The sequence below is a fragment of the Neofelis nebulosa genome, chromosome 9 (assembly GCF_028018385.1).
Source record: "Neofelis nebulosa isolate mNeoNeb1 chromosome 9, mNeoNeb1.pri, whole genome shotgun sequence".
Taxonomy (NCBI): Eukaryota; Metazoa; Chordata; class Mammalia; order Carnivora; family Felidae; genus Neofelis; species Neofelis nebulosa.
The window spans coordinates 88,852,357-88,870,871 of record NC_080790.1 but is presented as its reverse complement, the minus strand read 5'-3'; the positions used below and the strand labels follow the sequence as shown (position 1 = coordinate 88,870,871).

At 36.6% G+C, this 18,515-nt stretch overlaps 1 protein-coding gene across 3 annotated transcripts in view; it reads right to left on the bottom strand.

Moving 5' to 3' along the window:
- Positions 1 to 18,515, bottom strand: part of LOC131485295 (E3 SUMO-protein ligase RanBP2) — an 83,701-nt gene that overhangs the window by 34,603 nt on the left and 30,583 nt on the right. For all 3 annotated transcript variants that reach the window (XM_058684606.1, XM_058684604.1, XM_058684605.1), the window contains exons 5-17: positions 16,391 to 16,621; positions 15,903 to 16,048; positions 13,349 to 13,541; positions 9,213 to 9,300; positions 6,690 to 6,899; positions 4,910 to 5,091; positions 4,647 to 4,822; positions 4,324 to 4,447; positions 3,253 to 3,414; positions 2,846 to 2,983; positions 2,620 to 2,766; positions 720 to 899; positions 553 to 636 (exon numbers count right to left, since the gene is read on the bottom strand). In XM_058684606.1, the coding sequence (XP_058540589.1) occupies positions 553 to 636; positions 720 to 899; positions 2,620 to 2,766; positions 2,846 to 2,983; positions 3,253 to 3,414; positions 4,324 to 4,447; positions 4,647 to 4,822; positions 4,910 to 5,091; positions 6,690 to 6,899; positions 9,213 to 9,300; positions 13,349 to 13,541; positions 15,903 to 16,048; positions 16,391 to 16,621 (2,061 nt within the window). The remainder of the gene's footprint in view (positions 1 to 552; positions 637 to 719; positions 900 to 2,619; positions 2,767 to 2,845; positions 2,984 to 3,252; positions 3,415 to 4,323; positions 4,448 to 4,646; positions 4,823 to 4,909; positions 5,092 to 6,689; positions 6,900 to 9,212; positions 9,301 to 13,348; positions 13,542 to 15,902; positions 16,049 to 16,390; positions 16,622 to 18,515) is intronic.

Here is an 18,515-nt window from a genome sequence, read left to right as displayed (position 1 = left end):
AGGGTTATGGGAGGGGCTGTGGGGGGGGGGATGGGCTAAATGGGTAAGGGGCACTAAGGAATCTACTCCTGAAATCATTGTTGCACCATGTAAATTTTAAAAAATAAGAAATAAAATTTTAAAAACAAACAAAGAAACAAACCAAAAACACAGACTCAACTATAGAGAACAGATAGTCCATTACCAGAGGGGAGATGAATGGGGGGGAATGGGTGAAATAGGTAACAGGAATTAAGAATATATTTATCTTAATAAGCACTGAATAATATATGGAATTACTGAATTACTGTATTATACACCTGAAACTAATATAAATGCTATGTTAACTACACTAGAATTAAAGTTTAAAAAATTAAATTAAAAAAATTATAATTAAAAACATAGGAAAAATATGGTTAAGTGTCAAGGTAGACGTATGCAAAACAATAAGCATAACTCTATCGTAGCATGGCAAAGGGTCATTTTGAATGGCTTTACAAAGATGTGAGGGAGTGGTGAAGGAAGAAATCTTGGAACAGAAGAGACACAGTTTAGAGATATTAAGTGGTCTACCTTAATGGCCTCTACTTGCTGGCAGATCATTTTCAATAAAGAATTTTGATCTTCTGCCCATCGAGGTGGTGTTTTGGGAGAATACTAAAAAAGTAACAAAATAATATTTAAAACATTTAGAATAGAAATATATTCTGCAATGGAGTAATTCATTTTTTTGTACTTACCTTGTAACTTTTACTTGGTGATAAAGAATATTTGGTGGGAGATGGTGTAGAATGTTTTACTTCTGAATCTACATTTCGAGAAGAACCATTTTTATAAAGCAGGCCTCCTTCACTATAATCATCAAGTTCCTGCATTACTGAGTTAAGCATCTCTTTTACAGACTCCAGCGGCACAGGCAACTAAAAACAAAAGGGATGAATCAAGTTTGCAAAAATAAACAACTCTGAAACAAATACAAAGATTTTATCTTACGGATGTGCTTCTATTTTCTCACTCTTGTATAATAACCACTCTACATAGGAACATAGGTGAAACTGCTGTGTAAAGTCTTCTGATTCTAAAGTGTATGATAGATCTACCCCTGCTATTAGCCATAATAATGGTAGAGAAATGTTAACTTAGGAAGATTTTCCCACATGAACAAAATAAGCTACTGATTTTTATTGATTTTGAATGGGGAGAGAGAAACAGGTGCTAGAATGCACCAGACAATATCAATCCTAATTTAAGATCAGCAACATGAATTAATCAACAAAATACTTGGAAAGTTGGGTACAACTAAAGTTAATAACATCATGACAGTCTAAAACTGCTGATAGTTAAAAAAAAAAAAAAGAAAAGAAAAAAAAGACAGTTCACAGCAAAGGTAAAGAGGAGGAGAAATAATCTGAAAGTGTCAGCAACTATTTCTGATTTCAGTGAAATGTTTAACTGCAAAATTCATTAACAGCAAGGCATTAGGCTGCAATATTTACTTTGAGTACATTGCCAAGGTAACAAAAATAAATGTTCTGCCTTAGAAATCTTTTATTCCCTAACAAGTATTTTTGTTAAGAATAAAAAGCTAGGTTCCCAAGTTTAAAAAACACCACACCTAAGATAGAGCAATGCTAATTGAACATTTACACACACACTGTTCTGTGCATTAATAATAGGTATATTACTGAGTATTTCTGAAATTATCAAAATATAAAACCAGGGGTGCCTGGGTGGCTCAGTTGGTTAAGTGGCCATCTTCGGCTCAGGTCATGATCCCGCGGTTCATGAGTTCAAGCTCCACGTTGGACTCTGACAGCTCAGAGCCTGGGGCCTGCTTCAGATTCTGTGTCTCCCTCTCTCTCTGCCCCTCCCCCACTCACACTCTGTTGCTGTCTCTCAAAAAATAAATGAACGTTAAAAAAAAAATTAATGGGAATGCAAACTGGTGCAGTCACTCTGGAAAACAGTATGGAGGTCCCTCAAAAAACTAAAAACAGAACTACCCTATGACCCAGCAATTGCACTACCAGGCATTTATCCAAGGGATACAGGTGTGCTGTTTCTAAGGGACACATGCACCCCCATGTTTATAGCAGCAAATAGCCAAAGTATGGAAAGAGCCCAAATGTTCATCAACAGATGAATGGATAAAGACGATGTGGTGTACATATATACAATGGAGTATTACTCGGCAATCAGAAAGAATGAAATCTTGCCATTTGCAACTATATGGATGGAACTGGAAGGTATTATACTAAGTAAAATTAGTCAGAGAAAGACAAATATCATACGACTTCACTCATACAAGGACTTTAAGACACAGAACAGATGAACATAAGTGAAGGGAAACAAAAAGAATATAAAAACAGGGAGGGAGACAAAACAGAAGAGACTCTTAAATGTGGAGAACAAACAGAGGGTTACTGGAGGGGTTGGGGGGGGATGGGCTAAATGGGTAAGAGGCACTAAGGAATCTACTCCTGAAATCGTTGCACTATATGCTATTTTGGATGTAAATTTTAAAAAGTAAAAAATAAAACAAGTAAAAAAAAAATTTTTAATATATATATAAAAGCAAAGCATAAAACACTTATTAACCAGTTATCAACAGTAAGAAAGTACAAACAGCCTGAAGCTTACCTTCCTGGTCACTGAAAGATTGGAATCACTGTCATCTAAAATCTTTATTAGGTAGTCCCTGGTCTTTCTCAGATAATTTTTGCATTCTTCTTGTTCTTCAGGAGAAAGGGCATCATTTTCGATGTCTTCTGCTCTTCTGTGAAAAATCTATCCAAAGAATGCTCTTATGAAAAAATTAGGTTTTTAACACAAAACACTGTTAACTCACCTACCACCATCTACTTACCAGTGCAAGATTCCAGTAAGAAACAATGTTTTTTATAGATTCAAAAGCAGTGATGGCATCTTCTATATTTCCATTAACTACATCCAATATAGCAAATGTTATGTTTGCTTCTTCCTCGTATTCACCAACTTCAGATGCCTAAACACATTTAGTAATTTTTAGTCCAACTGCCTCTCTCCAGAATATCAAACCCAAGTGATTCCCCAAAGATTTTACACGATAATTTCTAATGAAATTAACAGCTCAGCCCTCTTTTCTGCCATGTTTTGCAACAGATAGTGGATTTTGAAAACAAGACAAGGATCAAGTAGCCAGGCAATTAATTTAAGCAGTTTATACCTCCATTTCTTTGTTTCTAAACTAGAAATCCACATCTCCAGTTCATTCACAAAGGGATCCTCCATTACCTGAATGTCTGCACTATGAAAATGTCTAAACAAAGGGTCTGTAGGTTCAGGAATACTGCTCTTCTTTTTGATTGTCTTCAACATTGGCAAAACCTTCTTCCAATAATGAACACTTCTGCCTATGTATTCCCGTTGATCATAAAAAGAATTAAGACCACTGCCCTAAAATAGAAAGAAGCACACAACCTAAGGAACACAAATAACAGAATCTAAAAATTCCTTTATAAATGGTCTAAACAAGTGGTTAAAATTTCAAATCAAGGCAAAAAGAATCTCAAAAGTCATATGCCTCACTCTCTAAATGTTGGAATAACCAACCATCTTGATACCAGTGATCATTCTAGACCCAACTTTTAAACACTTTCAGTGATACTACCTAATGAGGCAGCCCAATCTATTCTTTTAAAGTTGCCATTTTAGGGCCATCTGGCTGGCTCAATCAGTTAACCATCCGACTCAGGCTCAGGTCATGATCTCAGGCTCAGGTCATGATCTCATGATGTGGGTTCTACCCAGCATAAGGTTCTGTGCTGGCAGTACAGAGCATGTTTGCAATTCTCTCTTGCACACTCTCTCTGTCCCTCCCCTGCTCATGCACGCTCGCTCTCAAAATAAATAAACTTTAAAAGCTGCCATTTTACATAGCCCAAATCAACCATTCTGTAAGTGTCACAGTTTAGTCACAGAGTTAAACATCTACAACTAACCTTGCCACAAAACAGATTTCAAATATTTACAAAGATCTGTATTGGTCTTAACCTACAAAGCCTTCTGCTACTGGTATGTTAAAAAAAAAAATTTCAGGCTGGATAATAATTATCATTAACATAATTATTAACTACTAATAAGAACAGTTAATACTTATGTAACATTTACTATGCCAGGCACTGTTCCAAGTACTTACATGTAAACTGTTAACTATTTCGTGGCAAGATTAAAAAAATACACTTTACCTAGCATAACAGGAACAAGCTGATACTGTTTCTTTGAACTAAAAGACTCAGTGAAAAGTTTATGATTTTTAAACATTACATAATGTTCTTAAAAATGCTTACACTTTAACGAACTCACCGTTTTCTGAAGGCATCTTGCCCAATGTATAAGCAGGGCAGGCTGAAGGCCATGTTTTTCCTGGCCCCTTAGAGTGTTTATGTCATGCTGAACAACAAGTCGCAATTTTGCTGAGGTTCCAGGTCTAAAAAAGTTTTATTTAATAAAACTGATTTATAAACATGCATTTCAAAACTTACATGTATGTTAATCATCACATGAGAATTAAACTCAATCTTCACATGAGAGTTAGATACCTAGGCAGTAAGTTTTTAAACTAAATAGGTTTTTAAGTTAAAAACTTAGGCAGTAAGTTAAAGGAATATTTTTATTTTACTACTTACATTGCTTTTCTGTGAATTAGATTACAGACTGCATCCCACCAACATTTTTGTCTTTCTGTACAAAGCTGCTTACACACAGGAAGTGGCAAGCAAAGAGGCTGATAGAAGCTATGGTGAGAATTATACTTCTCCTTTATTTGTAAGTGGCTGGTATATATCACCCCAAGTAGAAATACCTGGTTTATTCAAAGAAAAATCAATTTAAATTAGGCAAAAAATTAAACAAAACACAAAATATTTAATTTGTTAAAATCTTTGCTTACTTCAAGATCTAAAACACATATTGATTCGGGTGCATTTGTTTCAAGCCTTGAAGTTTCCTGGGGCAAATGATGAAACAGCTGCTTTAGCCATTTTCGAATTGCAGGTAAGGTGGGCAGTGAATTCCACTGTAAGCCAAGCCAGGTAAGGTGCTGAAGACTACCATTATGTGCTCTAATGGCACCTGAAATAGAAAAAAACTGGACTGAGGTTTTGGAAATTTTGCTTGTGCCATCAGTTTCGCCAATTACTTATAACAAAACAGGGGCAAATTCTATGATAAGCAGAGTCTCATTTTCTTACTAAGGATATTCACACTTTTTGTCTAGGAATTTTAATAACAATAGTTATGAAGAAAGCTCTTTTCAATTCCATCTAAGGGAAAAAAGGTACTCACCAGAACTCAATGAAACACTGTAGTGACAAAAGCCACCCAATAAAAAATCCTGAAACAATGGATTTTCCTTTCAGTAAAGAGTCATTAAAACAATGGGATACCACTACATTAATCCCTTGGAATAGTAAAGAGATCTTTTCTTCTACAAGAAATTAAAAAAAAAAATTGTTTCATTTTTATTCATTTTTGAGAGACAGAGACAGAGCGCAAGCGAGGGAGGGGCTGAGAGAGAGGGAGACACAGAATCCAAAGCAGGTTCCAGGCTGTGAGCTGTCAGCACACAGTCTGACATGGGGCTTGAACCCACAAACTGTGAGATCATGACCTGAGCTGAAGTTGGACCCTTAACTGAGACACCCAGACACCCCTCTTCTACAAGAAATTTAATACTGAAAAAGTTATGAGCTTTTGGAAGCATAAAGAGGTACAACTCTTCTGTCAATACGACAATTTGCAAGAGATTTAAAATTCATCAACTTTACCCCCGTGATTCTGTCTTTAGGCAACTCTATGGGAAAATGTGAAATGGAGATATATTAACAGTGAACAAACTGAAAACATCCTAGATACTGAACAACAAAAAACTGGCCTGAAAATTATGGCTAATTCATACAACAGATTGTACTGGCATTAAAAGTGGCATTTACCAAAACAGATAAACAGGGAGGGAATTCATGAGTGAAAATAATCATATGTACAGTATAAACAACTATTTAGAGGAAAAACATGGGGCACCTGGCTTAGTCGGTTAAGCGTCCAACTTCAGCTCAGGTCATGGTCTCATGGCTTGTGAGCTCGAGCTTCACATCGGGCTCTGTGGTGACAGCTCAGAGCCTGGAGCCTGCTTCGAATTCTGTGTCTCCCTCTCTCTCTGCCCCTCCCTGGCTCCTGCTCTGTCTCTCTCTCTCAAAAATGAATAAACATTTAAAAAAATTTTTTAAAGTATAGAAGAAAAACATGCCACCATTACCAACCCCTCATACCTGCCTATACCACCAAAAACCTCAAAGGAATACAGGAAAATATTAAGTCATTATTTTGAGTAATGAGATTATGAGCAATTTATTTCTTTCTGCTTTTATTCTTCTAAAATAAAAGGATTAAAATACAAAATGTTTACTTTAAAAGATAACAACTGGGGCGCCTGGGTGGCGCAGTCGGTTAAGCGTCCGACTTCAGCCAGGTCACGATCTCGCGGTCTGTGAGTTCGAGCCTCGCGTCAGGCTCTGGGCTGATGGCTCGGAGCCTGGAGCCTGTTTCCGATTCTGTGTCTCCCTCTCTCTCTGCCCCTCCCCCGTTCATGCTCTGTCTCTCTCTGTCCCAAAAATAAAAAAAAAATTAAAAAAATGTTGAAAAAAAAAAAAAAAAAAAAGATAACAACTTACCAACATCATATCTAGCCAAATCATCAGGCTCTGGTGCTTGCACAGCAATGTTTCCAATATCATCTTTACCAAGGAAAGATCTATCCTTAGGTGACTGATTACAAAACAGAGCATCATACAAAGCAGACTGCCCACTTTTATTGGCAAAGGATTCTACAACCTCTTTTAAAAAATCTTGCTTGTCACGACTTAAGTTTAGCAGCATGTGTCCTGAAAAACAAATTATTACCATCAATTAAAAAAGACTGTTCTTATTTGTATCTCTCAATAGTTTCATGCATATACCCTAAGGAGAAAAAAACATGACTACCTCAGAGCTAACCCTCCAACCCAGCAACCACAACGGAACAAAAAGGGTTCTTAAGCAAAAAATGGACACAGATTACAAATTTAACAGTTAACTATATCTACATGCCAGAGTGAAAGGAAAGAGGAGAGTATGTGAAAAATGCCAAAAGTATTTAAAGTATTTATGTTTTAGATGGAAAGTGTGTCATTTAAGTGGCCAAAGGAGAACAGAGCCAAGCTCAAATTCTCTGATCTGATACACCAATTTCTAAGCCTAGCTGGTAAGACTCATCCTTGAAAAAGCTTTTAAAAAACAATTATTTCCAGGGGCGCATGGATGGCTCAGTCAGTTAAGCGTCTGACTTTGGCTCAGGTCATGATCTCACAGTTTGTGAATTTGAGCCCTTAATGGGGCTCTGTGCTGACAGCTCAGAGCCTGGAGCCTGCTTCAGATTCTGTGCCTCCTCTCTCTCTGCTCCTCCCCCACTCATGCTCTGTCTCTCAATCCTTCAAAAATAAACATAAAAATAAACATATATATATACATATACATATATATATATATGTATATGTATATATATATATAAACAAAAACAAAAACAAAAAATAATTATTTCCAGGCCACACTCCCAGAGACTCTGATTCCACAGGTTTGGGGTAAGGAATCTATTTTTAAAACACTCCTTAGATAAAGTTCTCGTACCTGCTGTAACATGAATGCACCTTGAAAACACTATGGTAAGTGGAAGAAGCGTCAGTCACAAAAGACCACACAGTGTACAGTTCAATTTATATAAAAATGCCCAGAATAAGGAAATCTAAAGAGATAGAATATGAGTGGGTGTCCAGGACTAGAGGGTTTGGGGGAAAATGGGAAGTGACTACTAATGGGTATGATGTTTCTTTGCAAGGTGATGAAGATGTTCTAAAATTGTGGTGATGGGTGCACAATTCTGTGAACATACTAAAAACCACTGAGTCGTACATTTATATAAATTATATAGTATGTGAATTTACTCTCAATTAAGCTGTTAAAAAAAAAAAAAAAAAAAAAAAACCACTCCGTGAAATAATTCTGCTAGTCAGTCAGGTTTGGTTACCACCAGACTTATCTCTCCAAAAATTTGCAGCGACAGATTCAGGAATGCCCAGATCAAAGACATTAAAATACAGTTCATTTTACTAACTGTAACCCTGCAAAAGCATCTATGACAGCCTTGCAAGGCAGACAGGAGACATAAGAAGAAAATACAAAGTTACTTCTTTAAGGACTGAAAGTCCACCTCTCACAAAAAAGCAAGCTGTGGGATAGAGGAGCAATATAAGCTTTGACCAACAGTCTAACTACAGACAAAACTTATAGTAACTTTAATTTAATACTACTACTTGCTCTTTACAAAGTTCATTCAATTTTATATCAAAATTGCTTCCTATATAAAGCATTATGCTTCTTCAGCTCATTGCTTGATTCACTGGCCATATGAACATCTTGAAGTTTCTGCCTCAGCAAAACCAGATAATATGTAATAGACCTTTAAGATCCATCCCAAATAGTCAAAAGTGGAAATAAATTTACAAATTCTAAAAGCCTAACAGTATGTTAAGTATATATCTTTTATCTTCTTTACTGTGTGGTCAGTTCCTTAAGAGATCCATTACTTCACCTTTATATCCTCCACAGCAGTTATCTTAGAACCTACTGATGTTAAATGGCTGGCAAATCAGTATTTAGTTCAAGAAGCTCATTAAAATATCAAATGGAGGCTCTAGCAACTAGATAAAGGAGGGATTAAAGAGTTTCTCCAGGGGCACCTGGGTGGCTCAGTCAGTTAAATGTCAGACTTCGGCTCGGTCATGATCTCACGGTCTGTGAGTTCGAGCCCCGCGTCGGGCTCTGTGCTGACAGCTCAGAGCCTGGAGCCTGTTTCAGATTCTGTGTCTCCCTCTCTCTCTGACCCTCCCCTGTTCATGCTCTGTCTCTGTCTTAAAAATAAGTAAATGTTAAAAAAAAAAAAAATTAAAAAAAAAAGTTTCTCCATCCAGAAGCAAACAATATCAAACATTTGTTACCTTCTGAAGGAGACACTTCTAGTTCTCTCTCGCCCTCATCCAAGATGGCAAAGAGAAATGATTATGCAAAGTATCTCCTAAACAGACAGGATTATCATAAGGTGTACTCTAACAGAGTAATTTCTTTTTCTTTTTAAAATAAAACTAATTAAACGTTACCATTACCTGATTGGCTTAGACGATCATAGGCCATCATTTCCAGTAGATTTTGTCCAACTTCTCCTTTTATTAATTTAATCTTTGGTCTTGGAACCTGATAATTTTAAAATCAAGTCTTAATTTAGTGATACCCATATTTCTAACAGTAATATGTTCCTTTCTGTTACAAAGCGCTTTTTTGATGATGAACAATTAACCAATGGTTAAACTGAGTAGGAGTAGCAGTTTTTCAACTGAATAAACTGGGAAATCAAGGATTTAGTTAATATATAAAAGCTGTCTACAAAGATTAACATTCAAGAAATTACTTTCTACTATAAAAGCGCCTTCAAATGCCACACTACAGACAGTACGCTTTTAAAGAGCATGGATAATATGGGACACCACTGGGATAAAGTGGTACAGCCAAGAGAGGAAAAGGGACTCCAAGCTGTGTCCTATGAAGAGCTGAAAAAATGATGAAGAAAATACAATAGTTCCCTTCAGATATTAAGAAAATCATTCACAAATGAGTTCAATGTTTTTAAATAGTACCAAAAGAAAAACACCAATGAGTAGCAGGCTGAAAAATACTTTTGCTACACATAAGGAAGCACTAAGACCCAAACTATCAAAAATGCAATGGGCTATCTTGAAAAGTAGTGAATGTTCAATCACTGAAAATATTCAGTCACAGACAACAGGCACTTACTAGAGATAGCCCTTTAAAAGCAATACATGAGTGGTTAGAGTAACTGCTTTCAAATTTCAATGACTTTCTTAATTGGTAGTGGTCTGGTGCAACTTCTGTGAAGTTGGAAATTTGACAAAAGCCCTACAAATTATAAATGCATAAATACACTTTGATTCTTCTTTCAAGAATTTATTTTACCCATAAATTTTCACATGTGAAATACCACAAGTTATTCATTAAAGAATTATTTGAAATAGCATAGCAAGAAAGTAAAAGTAACCTAATGACGTGGTTTTAGGGAACTGTTTAAAAAAAAAAAAAAAAACCCAAAATTACAGTACCTTCATAGAATGGAATGATATGCAACCATTATCAAAACAAATGAGGATGCAATACTCATGCTATGTTTTCTATACCAACATGGAAATACCACCAACACATATTTCATTAAAATAAGCAAAGGAGGGGCACCTGGGTGGCTCAGTCGGTTGAGTGTCTGGCTTCAGCTCAGGTCATGATCTCACAGTTTGTGAGTTTGAGCCCCGCATCAGGCTCTGTGCTGACAGCTTGGAGCCTGGAGCCTACTTCCGATTCTGTGTCTACCTCTCTCTGCCCCTCCCCCCCTCTCAAAAATAAACATTAAAAAATGTTTTAAAAAGTAAAAAGCAAAGGAAATAAAAATGTACAGAATGTATCTATCTGTAACTTTTTAAGGGAAGTAGGAGTGGGGCAGTGTCTATTTGCTTATATATGCACAAAACATTTCTTGAAGAACTCACAAGAAATGAGTATTATTAGTTCCCCCAGGGAAGAGAAAAAATGACTGAAAGAACAGAAGTAGAAAGGAATTCTCACGGTATACTCTTATACACCACTAGAGTTTTAAACCGTATGAATACAATCACTTTTCCAACGACACTAATTTTTCAAAATATATTCCTTGAATCTAAAATCTTATTTTGAATTTTAGAAACATTAGTTAGACTTATGCTTTTATCCATAAGTTTTCTAAACATGATGGCAAACTGTTTCTGAAGATGTTGAAGAGCACACAAAATGAAAAACAAAATGTGATATAATTCATTTTGCTTTCAAACTGACCTCAATTCATAAAACTGGCCCCTTTTACAGTTATCATTTGTGACTAATTAGTTATCAATCCACTCAGTCACGTCATCCCAAGCCAACATATCCTCATCTGAAATTAAACAGTTTCAAGAAAGACTTTGTGTAATGCCTACCTGAAACGCAGATACACTTACTAAAACCACAACATTCCCTTGATCAAGAGTCTGAAAATCCTACCATTAAAAATGCTAGCCTGACAGGATTCCTTAAGCACTCCTATGCCAGTCTACACTTCCTCTGTATGCTTATAATCATTTGATAATTAAGCTTTACAACACATGGTAATATAAAATTCAAGCATCTAAGAGGTTTCCATTATTTATCCATTCAATGGAAATGTGTAGTAGGTAAAAGAGAAGTACTGAAGTGGACGTCTATATGCTGAAATGAGACAATGGAAAAACAGTGAAAAAAGCAAAATGTCAGACAGTAGATAAAGCACACCTTCACTGAGGCAAAACAGTTTTAAAAGTAAAGAAAGGAGGGGTGCCTGGATAGCTCAGTCAGTTAAGCACCTGACTTCGACTCAGGTCATGATCTGTGGTTCATGGGTTCGAGCCCCACGTAGGGATCTTGTGCTGACAACTCAAAGCCTGGAGCCTGCTTCGGATTCTGTGTCTCCCTCTCTCTGCGCCTCCCCTCCTCATGCTCTCTTTCTCAAAAAATAAACATTAAAAGAAAAAAAAAAAGTAAAGGGTGTGTTTTATGCTTACATATGCAGAAAAACTTCTAAATATTCAAGATACTGATAATAGTCTTTGTCTTGTAGGAAAGATTTGAGTGAATGGTTTAAGAAGGAAATTGAGGGGCACCCAGGTGGCTCAGTCAGTTAAGCATCTGACTCTTGATTTCAGCTCAGGTCGTGATCTCATGGTTCGCAAGTTTGTGCCTGGCACTGGGCTCTGCACTGACAGCGTGAAGCCTGGTTGGGATTCTCTCTCTCTGCCCCTCCCTACCTCTCTCTCCCTCTCAAAATAAACTTTAAAAAAAATAATAAAAAAAGAAGGAAATTTAGTTTTTACCACTAAAAAGGGTCAAAGTTTAAAACAGTTGACTGCATTAACTTAAAAATATATATTTAAAAAATTAAGAGTCCAGTTTCCATTAAAAATAACTCACTTCTTTGAAGATTCTTTAATAATATTAATCGTAAGAACCTTTTAGTGCCTACATAAATTAGCAACTTCATTAGCTTCACTCTATTTTCACTAATACATATATTCTTGATGAACCCAAATGCTTCTGCTGAGCAAACAGGAGCACTTAACATCGTGGGATGAGTATCAACAGTGTTTAAAAAAAGATCTATATAATATGAACTAGAAGGAGGAAGCTTCCCTAAAAGTACAGTGAATCCTTTTTTCTTTCCCTCAAGCAAAAGATAGTTCACCAAAACTAACAATTATTCTTATAAGCCAGGCCCTTTGCATTTTGGAGCAGACTGCTTATCTCTTTTCATTTCAGAATATTAGCTAACTAAAGAAAACATTAAAACTACAAAAATGGATTGGGGAAGGGTTAATGGCCAGCATCTCATCATCATAATGGTTCACATTTTGGCATCTTTCCTTCATGTCATATTCTTTAAAAAAATTTTTTTTAAATTTTTATTTATTTTTGAGAGAGACGGAGAGAAGGCTTGAGTGGGGGAGGGGCAGAGAGAGAGGGAGACACAGAATCCGAAGCATGCTCCAGGCTCCAAGCTGTCGGCCCAGAGCCCAATGCAGGGCTCAAACCCATGGACGGTGAGATCATGACCTGAGCCAAAGTCGGATGCCCAACTGACTGAGCCACCCAGGCACCCCATTCATGTCATGTTCTATGTATAAAGAAAGGAATTACATTTCCAAAGATGAAGAGATACTGTTATATACTATAGATAATATCACCAATGTTATATACATATTACATACATTATGTGTTTCAATTAACATATTAAACACATTCTTCTATCACAGCTTATGTAACCATCCCCAAAACTTACTTAAGTTTCTGTCCAAGTTATGCATGCACATCTTTTTGAATCAAATTTTATCCATATTTGAGATTATTTCCTTATTACAGGTTCCCAGAAATGGCAGAGTAAAAAGATCAAACTCTTCAAAGTGGTCTTCCAGTAAGTCAAGCAATACAGACTGCCACCAGCAATGCATCAACATACCTGTTTCACCTCACCAATACTGTAGAAATATTCTTATTTTTCACCTTTCAAATAAACTATTTCGACTTCAATTCTACAGATTTATTTGTATTTTCAATATATACCAGGACACATCTCCATGTAAAATACAACAGAGTCTCAGTGAAATGTCAACTACACCCAAAACCAGGAAAAGCTTACCTGAAACGCTATAAGATAGCACAATGCAGCCAGTTCAGAGAGAGCTCGCCATTGCAGATCACTATGCTGACCCATCTTCAAAAGCAGAGAACCAGCATGCATGTAGAAATGCCCTTTTACTTCTAAGAAAGTAGTTGAGAGTTCATCATTTCCACCCACACAAGATTTCACAGACTGAAGAGCACTATCAAACCTGTAATATTAAATTATTAAACAGGTATTAAACCTACTGCATTGTGAATAATCACGGTTTCATGACTTAATTAAAAATTAACAAAGGAATTTATTTCAAGCTTCGTCTTTCACATTCAAACTAATAATCCTTTCTCTATTTTATAAATCATGAATCATCTAGTGTTTGTTTTTATTCAACATACTTTCTATACTTCAAGCTTAGCCTCGACAATATCTTATTCCAAACAGTTATTTCCAGCCCTCCAATCACAGAAAAGCTACAAACCAGAAGGTAAGATTACTAGGGCACCTGGGTGGCTCAGCTGGTTAAGCATTTGACTCTTGGTTTCAGCTCAGGTCATGATCTCACAGTTTCATAGGTTCAAACCCCGCACCAGATTCCATGCTGACAGTGCAGAGCCTGCTTGGGATTCTCCCCCTCTCTCTGCCCTTCCCCCACTTGTGCTGTCTCTGCCTCTCTCAAAACGAATAAATAAACTTAAAAAAAAAAAAACAAAACAAAGATAAGATTACTGTCCATGGTGTATGTTCCATAACTGACCAGCACAAAACTGGAAAACTAAAATATTTTCCAGTTTCTCCTAGATCATACGGTTTCGCTATTTAATTCAAAGGTGGAATTTCTCAAATTAGACATGCCATTTTCAAATTATAAGTAGGGGCGCCTGGGTGGCGCAGTCGGTTAAGCGTCCGACTTCAGCCAGGTCACGATCTCGCGGTCCGTGAGTTCGAGCCCCGCGTCAGGCTCTGGGCTGATGGCACGGAGCCTGGAGCCTGTTTCCGATTCTGTGTCTCCCTCTCTCTCTGCCCCTCCCCCGTTCATGCTCTGTCTCTCTCTGTCCCAAAAATAAATAAAAAACGTTGAAAAAAAAATTAAAAAAAAAAAAAAAAACAAATTATAAGTAAATAACTGATAAGATATTTGGGATAACTACAGGCTTAAATTGAATTTCTATTATTTGTAAATGTACTAATTAGTGCTTCTAAATTCAAATGGCCCTCAGCATCCTCACTTTGTAAGAAAAGCAACACTTGATAGAAATGTGAAGCATGATTTCTAAATAGGTTATAACAAGTAAGTTCCAGGAACCCCCTTGTTTCTCAAGACCCTTTCAGGGTATCCATGAAGTTCAAATTATTTTTTTTAAGTTTTATTAACTTTGGGGGGTTAAGGGGCAGAGGGAGAGAGAGAATCCCAAGTAGGTTCTGCACTGTCAGTGTGAAGCCCAATGTGAGGCTCGACCCATGAATCCTGAGATCATGACCAGAGCCAAAACCAAGAGCCAGATGCTTAACTGACTGAGCCACCCAAGTGCCCCAAATTTAAATTATTTATAGTACTACTAAGAAACTGTCTTTTTCCACCCTCATTTTCTAAGGTGATCAAAAATGTTTGAGTATATAACCCATATAAAAGAAAACATCCTAAATATTTTCTAAAATAATCTGAAAGTTGAAGTGTTTTGGATACCACCCTTACTCGCCACTTAGAACACTAAGAAATTCTTCAAGAAATTACTGTATCCCCTAACTCCCTGAACATCAGATGGGGAACAAAAATTACTTTTCAAGCAAATGCACAATCTATACCAGAGACTGACAAACTACTTCTATAAAGGGCCACATACTAATATGGCTGTGCAGGCATATAATCTCTGTCACAGCTGCTCAACTCCAACACTGTCATATGTAGGCAGCCACAGATAATACATAACAAGAGGCACAGCTGTGTTCCAATAAAAGCATATTTACAAAACCAGGCAGTGAGCCATATCTGGCTTAGAAGCTCTGGTCAACCCCTGCTCTCAACTAACATTCTCATACAAATCCAAGTGATGTTTTTGTTCAATGAAATTTATTTTAATAAATGGAGATATGATCCTGGGAGTCAAAATTTAGGAAAACAAAAAAATCATACATTATATTTTAGTTATCTTGTTTCTAAGCAAAAACATTATAAGTTTTCTGAAATGTTGGGGATACTAAATGCTTCTACTAAAACATCTGACAGATGGAAGTCTATTTTGATTTTCACTCAACATTATATATCATTTTTGAAATAAAATATGAAATAGCAGAACATTCATTTGCAGGACTACTAAGCATGCCAAAATTGGATACATAGCTATAACAATGTAATCAAGTCTGTACAGTAACACAGTTCTCTAAAAAATCAAAGTCATACAAAACCAATTATAATATCCCCAAAAAAGACATAAGAGAGTTATGGTATTAACTATCACCCCTGGGTATTTTATAGAAATAGTGACCCAGTAAAGATGGTTAGACCAGTGTACTGAATCACTACAAAAAGAAAATCTAAAATTGACACCAAAGTACTTTCCTTAAGTCGACATACCTTTCCAATAATTCTCTACTTTCTTGCACATCTCTGGTAGAGAGCGTAAGAAGCATAAGGTTAGCATAGGCCAGAAGTAGATCTTTATTGGCAGTTTGCCAGCTACTTTTATCAGACTCCAAACACTGTGAAGATTCCATATATTCCTGTTTTGTAGAAAAAACACTGAATTACAAAGCTTTACCAAGCATTGTAAAATTAGTTTTATGTCTAGTTTTAGGTCTATCAACGCTTTTGCCCATCCTTATACTCATTAAAGCACTGATTTTTACATCAACCTATGAAAACACCAAAAGCATATATATTTATTACATTTATCTCTCCAATCTACCCATTATAAAACTGAAATCATCCTAGTAAAAATTTCATTTCAGAGTTGCTATACATAAATGGAAGAAATTTAAGTCTCAGAGAGCACCGCTAAAATACAAAAGAATGTATAGCAATTATCTACATAGAAGCATAGAGACCCAAGAGTTTTTACCTACCTTAAGGGTCTGTACAACACATGAATTCCATTGTAAACTTGAACGCAAAGTTATGTTTTTCTCTGCCTCATGGCAGTGGGCCACAGCATCCTTCAATCTTTTATTTGAGCGATATAGCTCTACTAGTCGGATGTTTACATAGACATCATCAGGTCTTGCATAAAGTTCTGACTGAATCAAATCAAAAAGTTTATTCCATCCATCTTCACCTTTGCAATCTAAAAGCTGTTCCTATTAAAAAAAAAAATCAATGATTTAGAGAAATGCCTGTGCACGTTTAAGCACATCATGGTTCCTATGAACACCATTCCACTGTGTACGGCTTTAGTAAATTATCACAACTAGTACCATCCTATATATCCCAACTCTCATGGAAGAAAGCTGCTCCCAGCCAGAAGCTAAACCTCAAGAAACTTAGGTGGAGAGAAACATCTGGGATTACATAATAGCAATGGTTGCCCACATAAACCTCACAGATGGCCAGGACTATTGCCCCACATCTCTGTACACCCCAGTCACCACCAGAAGCCTAGCTTTCCTGTCAATCCTCATACCAAGGTCCTTATCCCCTAACTGTTCTGCACCTCCATAATCTGACTCAATCCCCTATCCACTCTGCTCACACTTTAAAGCTTCTGATGTTCTGCTATCTTCTCAGAGTCCTCACCATCTAGCCTTAACTAAATGGAGTATTACCTTGAGATAACCCCCATTACTTCTCTGCCATGGTAGCCTTTTCTCTGTTAGCCTATATACAAGTAGAGGAGGTACAGTTAGTGACCTACTCACCTCCAAATCATATATCCCCCCCCACACGTTTATAATCCTGTTTTCCAAAGGACATGCTATCTAATTCTTCCACTCATTCCTCATGAGCAGCTGGAATACAACACTCTTCCTCCATTGCTAATAGCCAACTAGTATCAGCAATTGAAAGATGTGCAAAGATACACAATAGCCTGGCTACTCAGTTCTTTAATTACCTCATCTCCATGGCTTTGCTCTACACTCCAGCCTCAGCCATCCATTGAGCACTGACTTGGGTCTTCAAAGTCTGTATTTTGGTCACACTGGTTAGATCACTATACCCCTCTTATTCTTTCACCTCACTGTGGGCACACATACCCTCACTGCCACATATATTTGTCTCTACCACATGGAAAGAAAGCTGTCTTCAATACACTGATATCACCAAGTTTTAATTTTCTACAAAACACATATTTTCCTTCTCTGTCAAACTAAAATGCCATAATCCCTAATATTTATAATTACTGCTTGCTCACAGATGCCCTCAATTAATTCCCTCTACCTTTCCTTAGAAGAACCCTACCATCTGCTTCCTTTGAGCCTTATATACTAACAGTTGAGCAATAGGGGACAGGGCATTTGGGAATTTGGGGAAATCACAACCAGGCTAACTGACTTTCATAACCTCGAGACTCCAAACCGGTAATGCCTAGAACAAAATTCTACTTGACCTCTAATAGATTCACTTTCTCCATTCTCTGAAAAGGTTACTTCAGAGGTACCTGGGTGGCTCAGTTGGTTAAACATGAGTTCAAGGCCTCAGTTGTTGAGCTCTATGCTGCCAGTGTGAAGCCTGCTTGGTACTCTCTGTCTCCCTCTCTCTCTGCCCCCTGCCTGATCTTTTTCTCAAAATAAATACATAAACATTAAAAAAAAAAAAATCTGTAAGTAAAAGATCATAGCTTCATAGCTGCTTTTCAAAAACTCTACTCTCATATCCAAGAGAAAAAGCCCTCTCACCAATATTTTCATTCATTAAACAAATGCCAAAAAACTACTTACCTTAGTTAAGTCTTAAATTTTAGAAGAAATAGAATTGCATTTCAAGCTCAAAAAAATGGGGGAAAATCTGATATAAGAAAGGTTTAGCTTTAGACAACAGTATCTTTAAAGTTACTAAAGAAAATCACCATCCTTCAAAAGCAGCTCATTTTTCTTTTTTTACAATACAAGAAAAATAAACTCCTACCAATATATATGTTCCTTAATGTTAATGTCATCAAATAAATTGGATTGTCAAGGCCAATAAGGAAATTATATTTCAGGCATAACACAAAGACAATAAGGTAAAGAAATCTACACTTGGACCTGACATTTT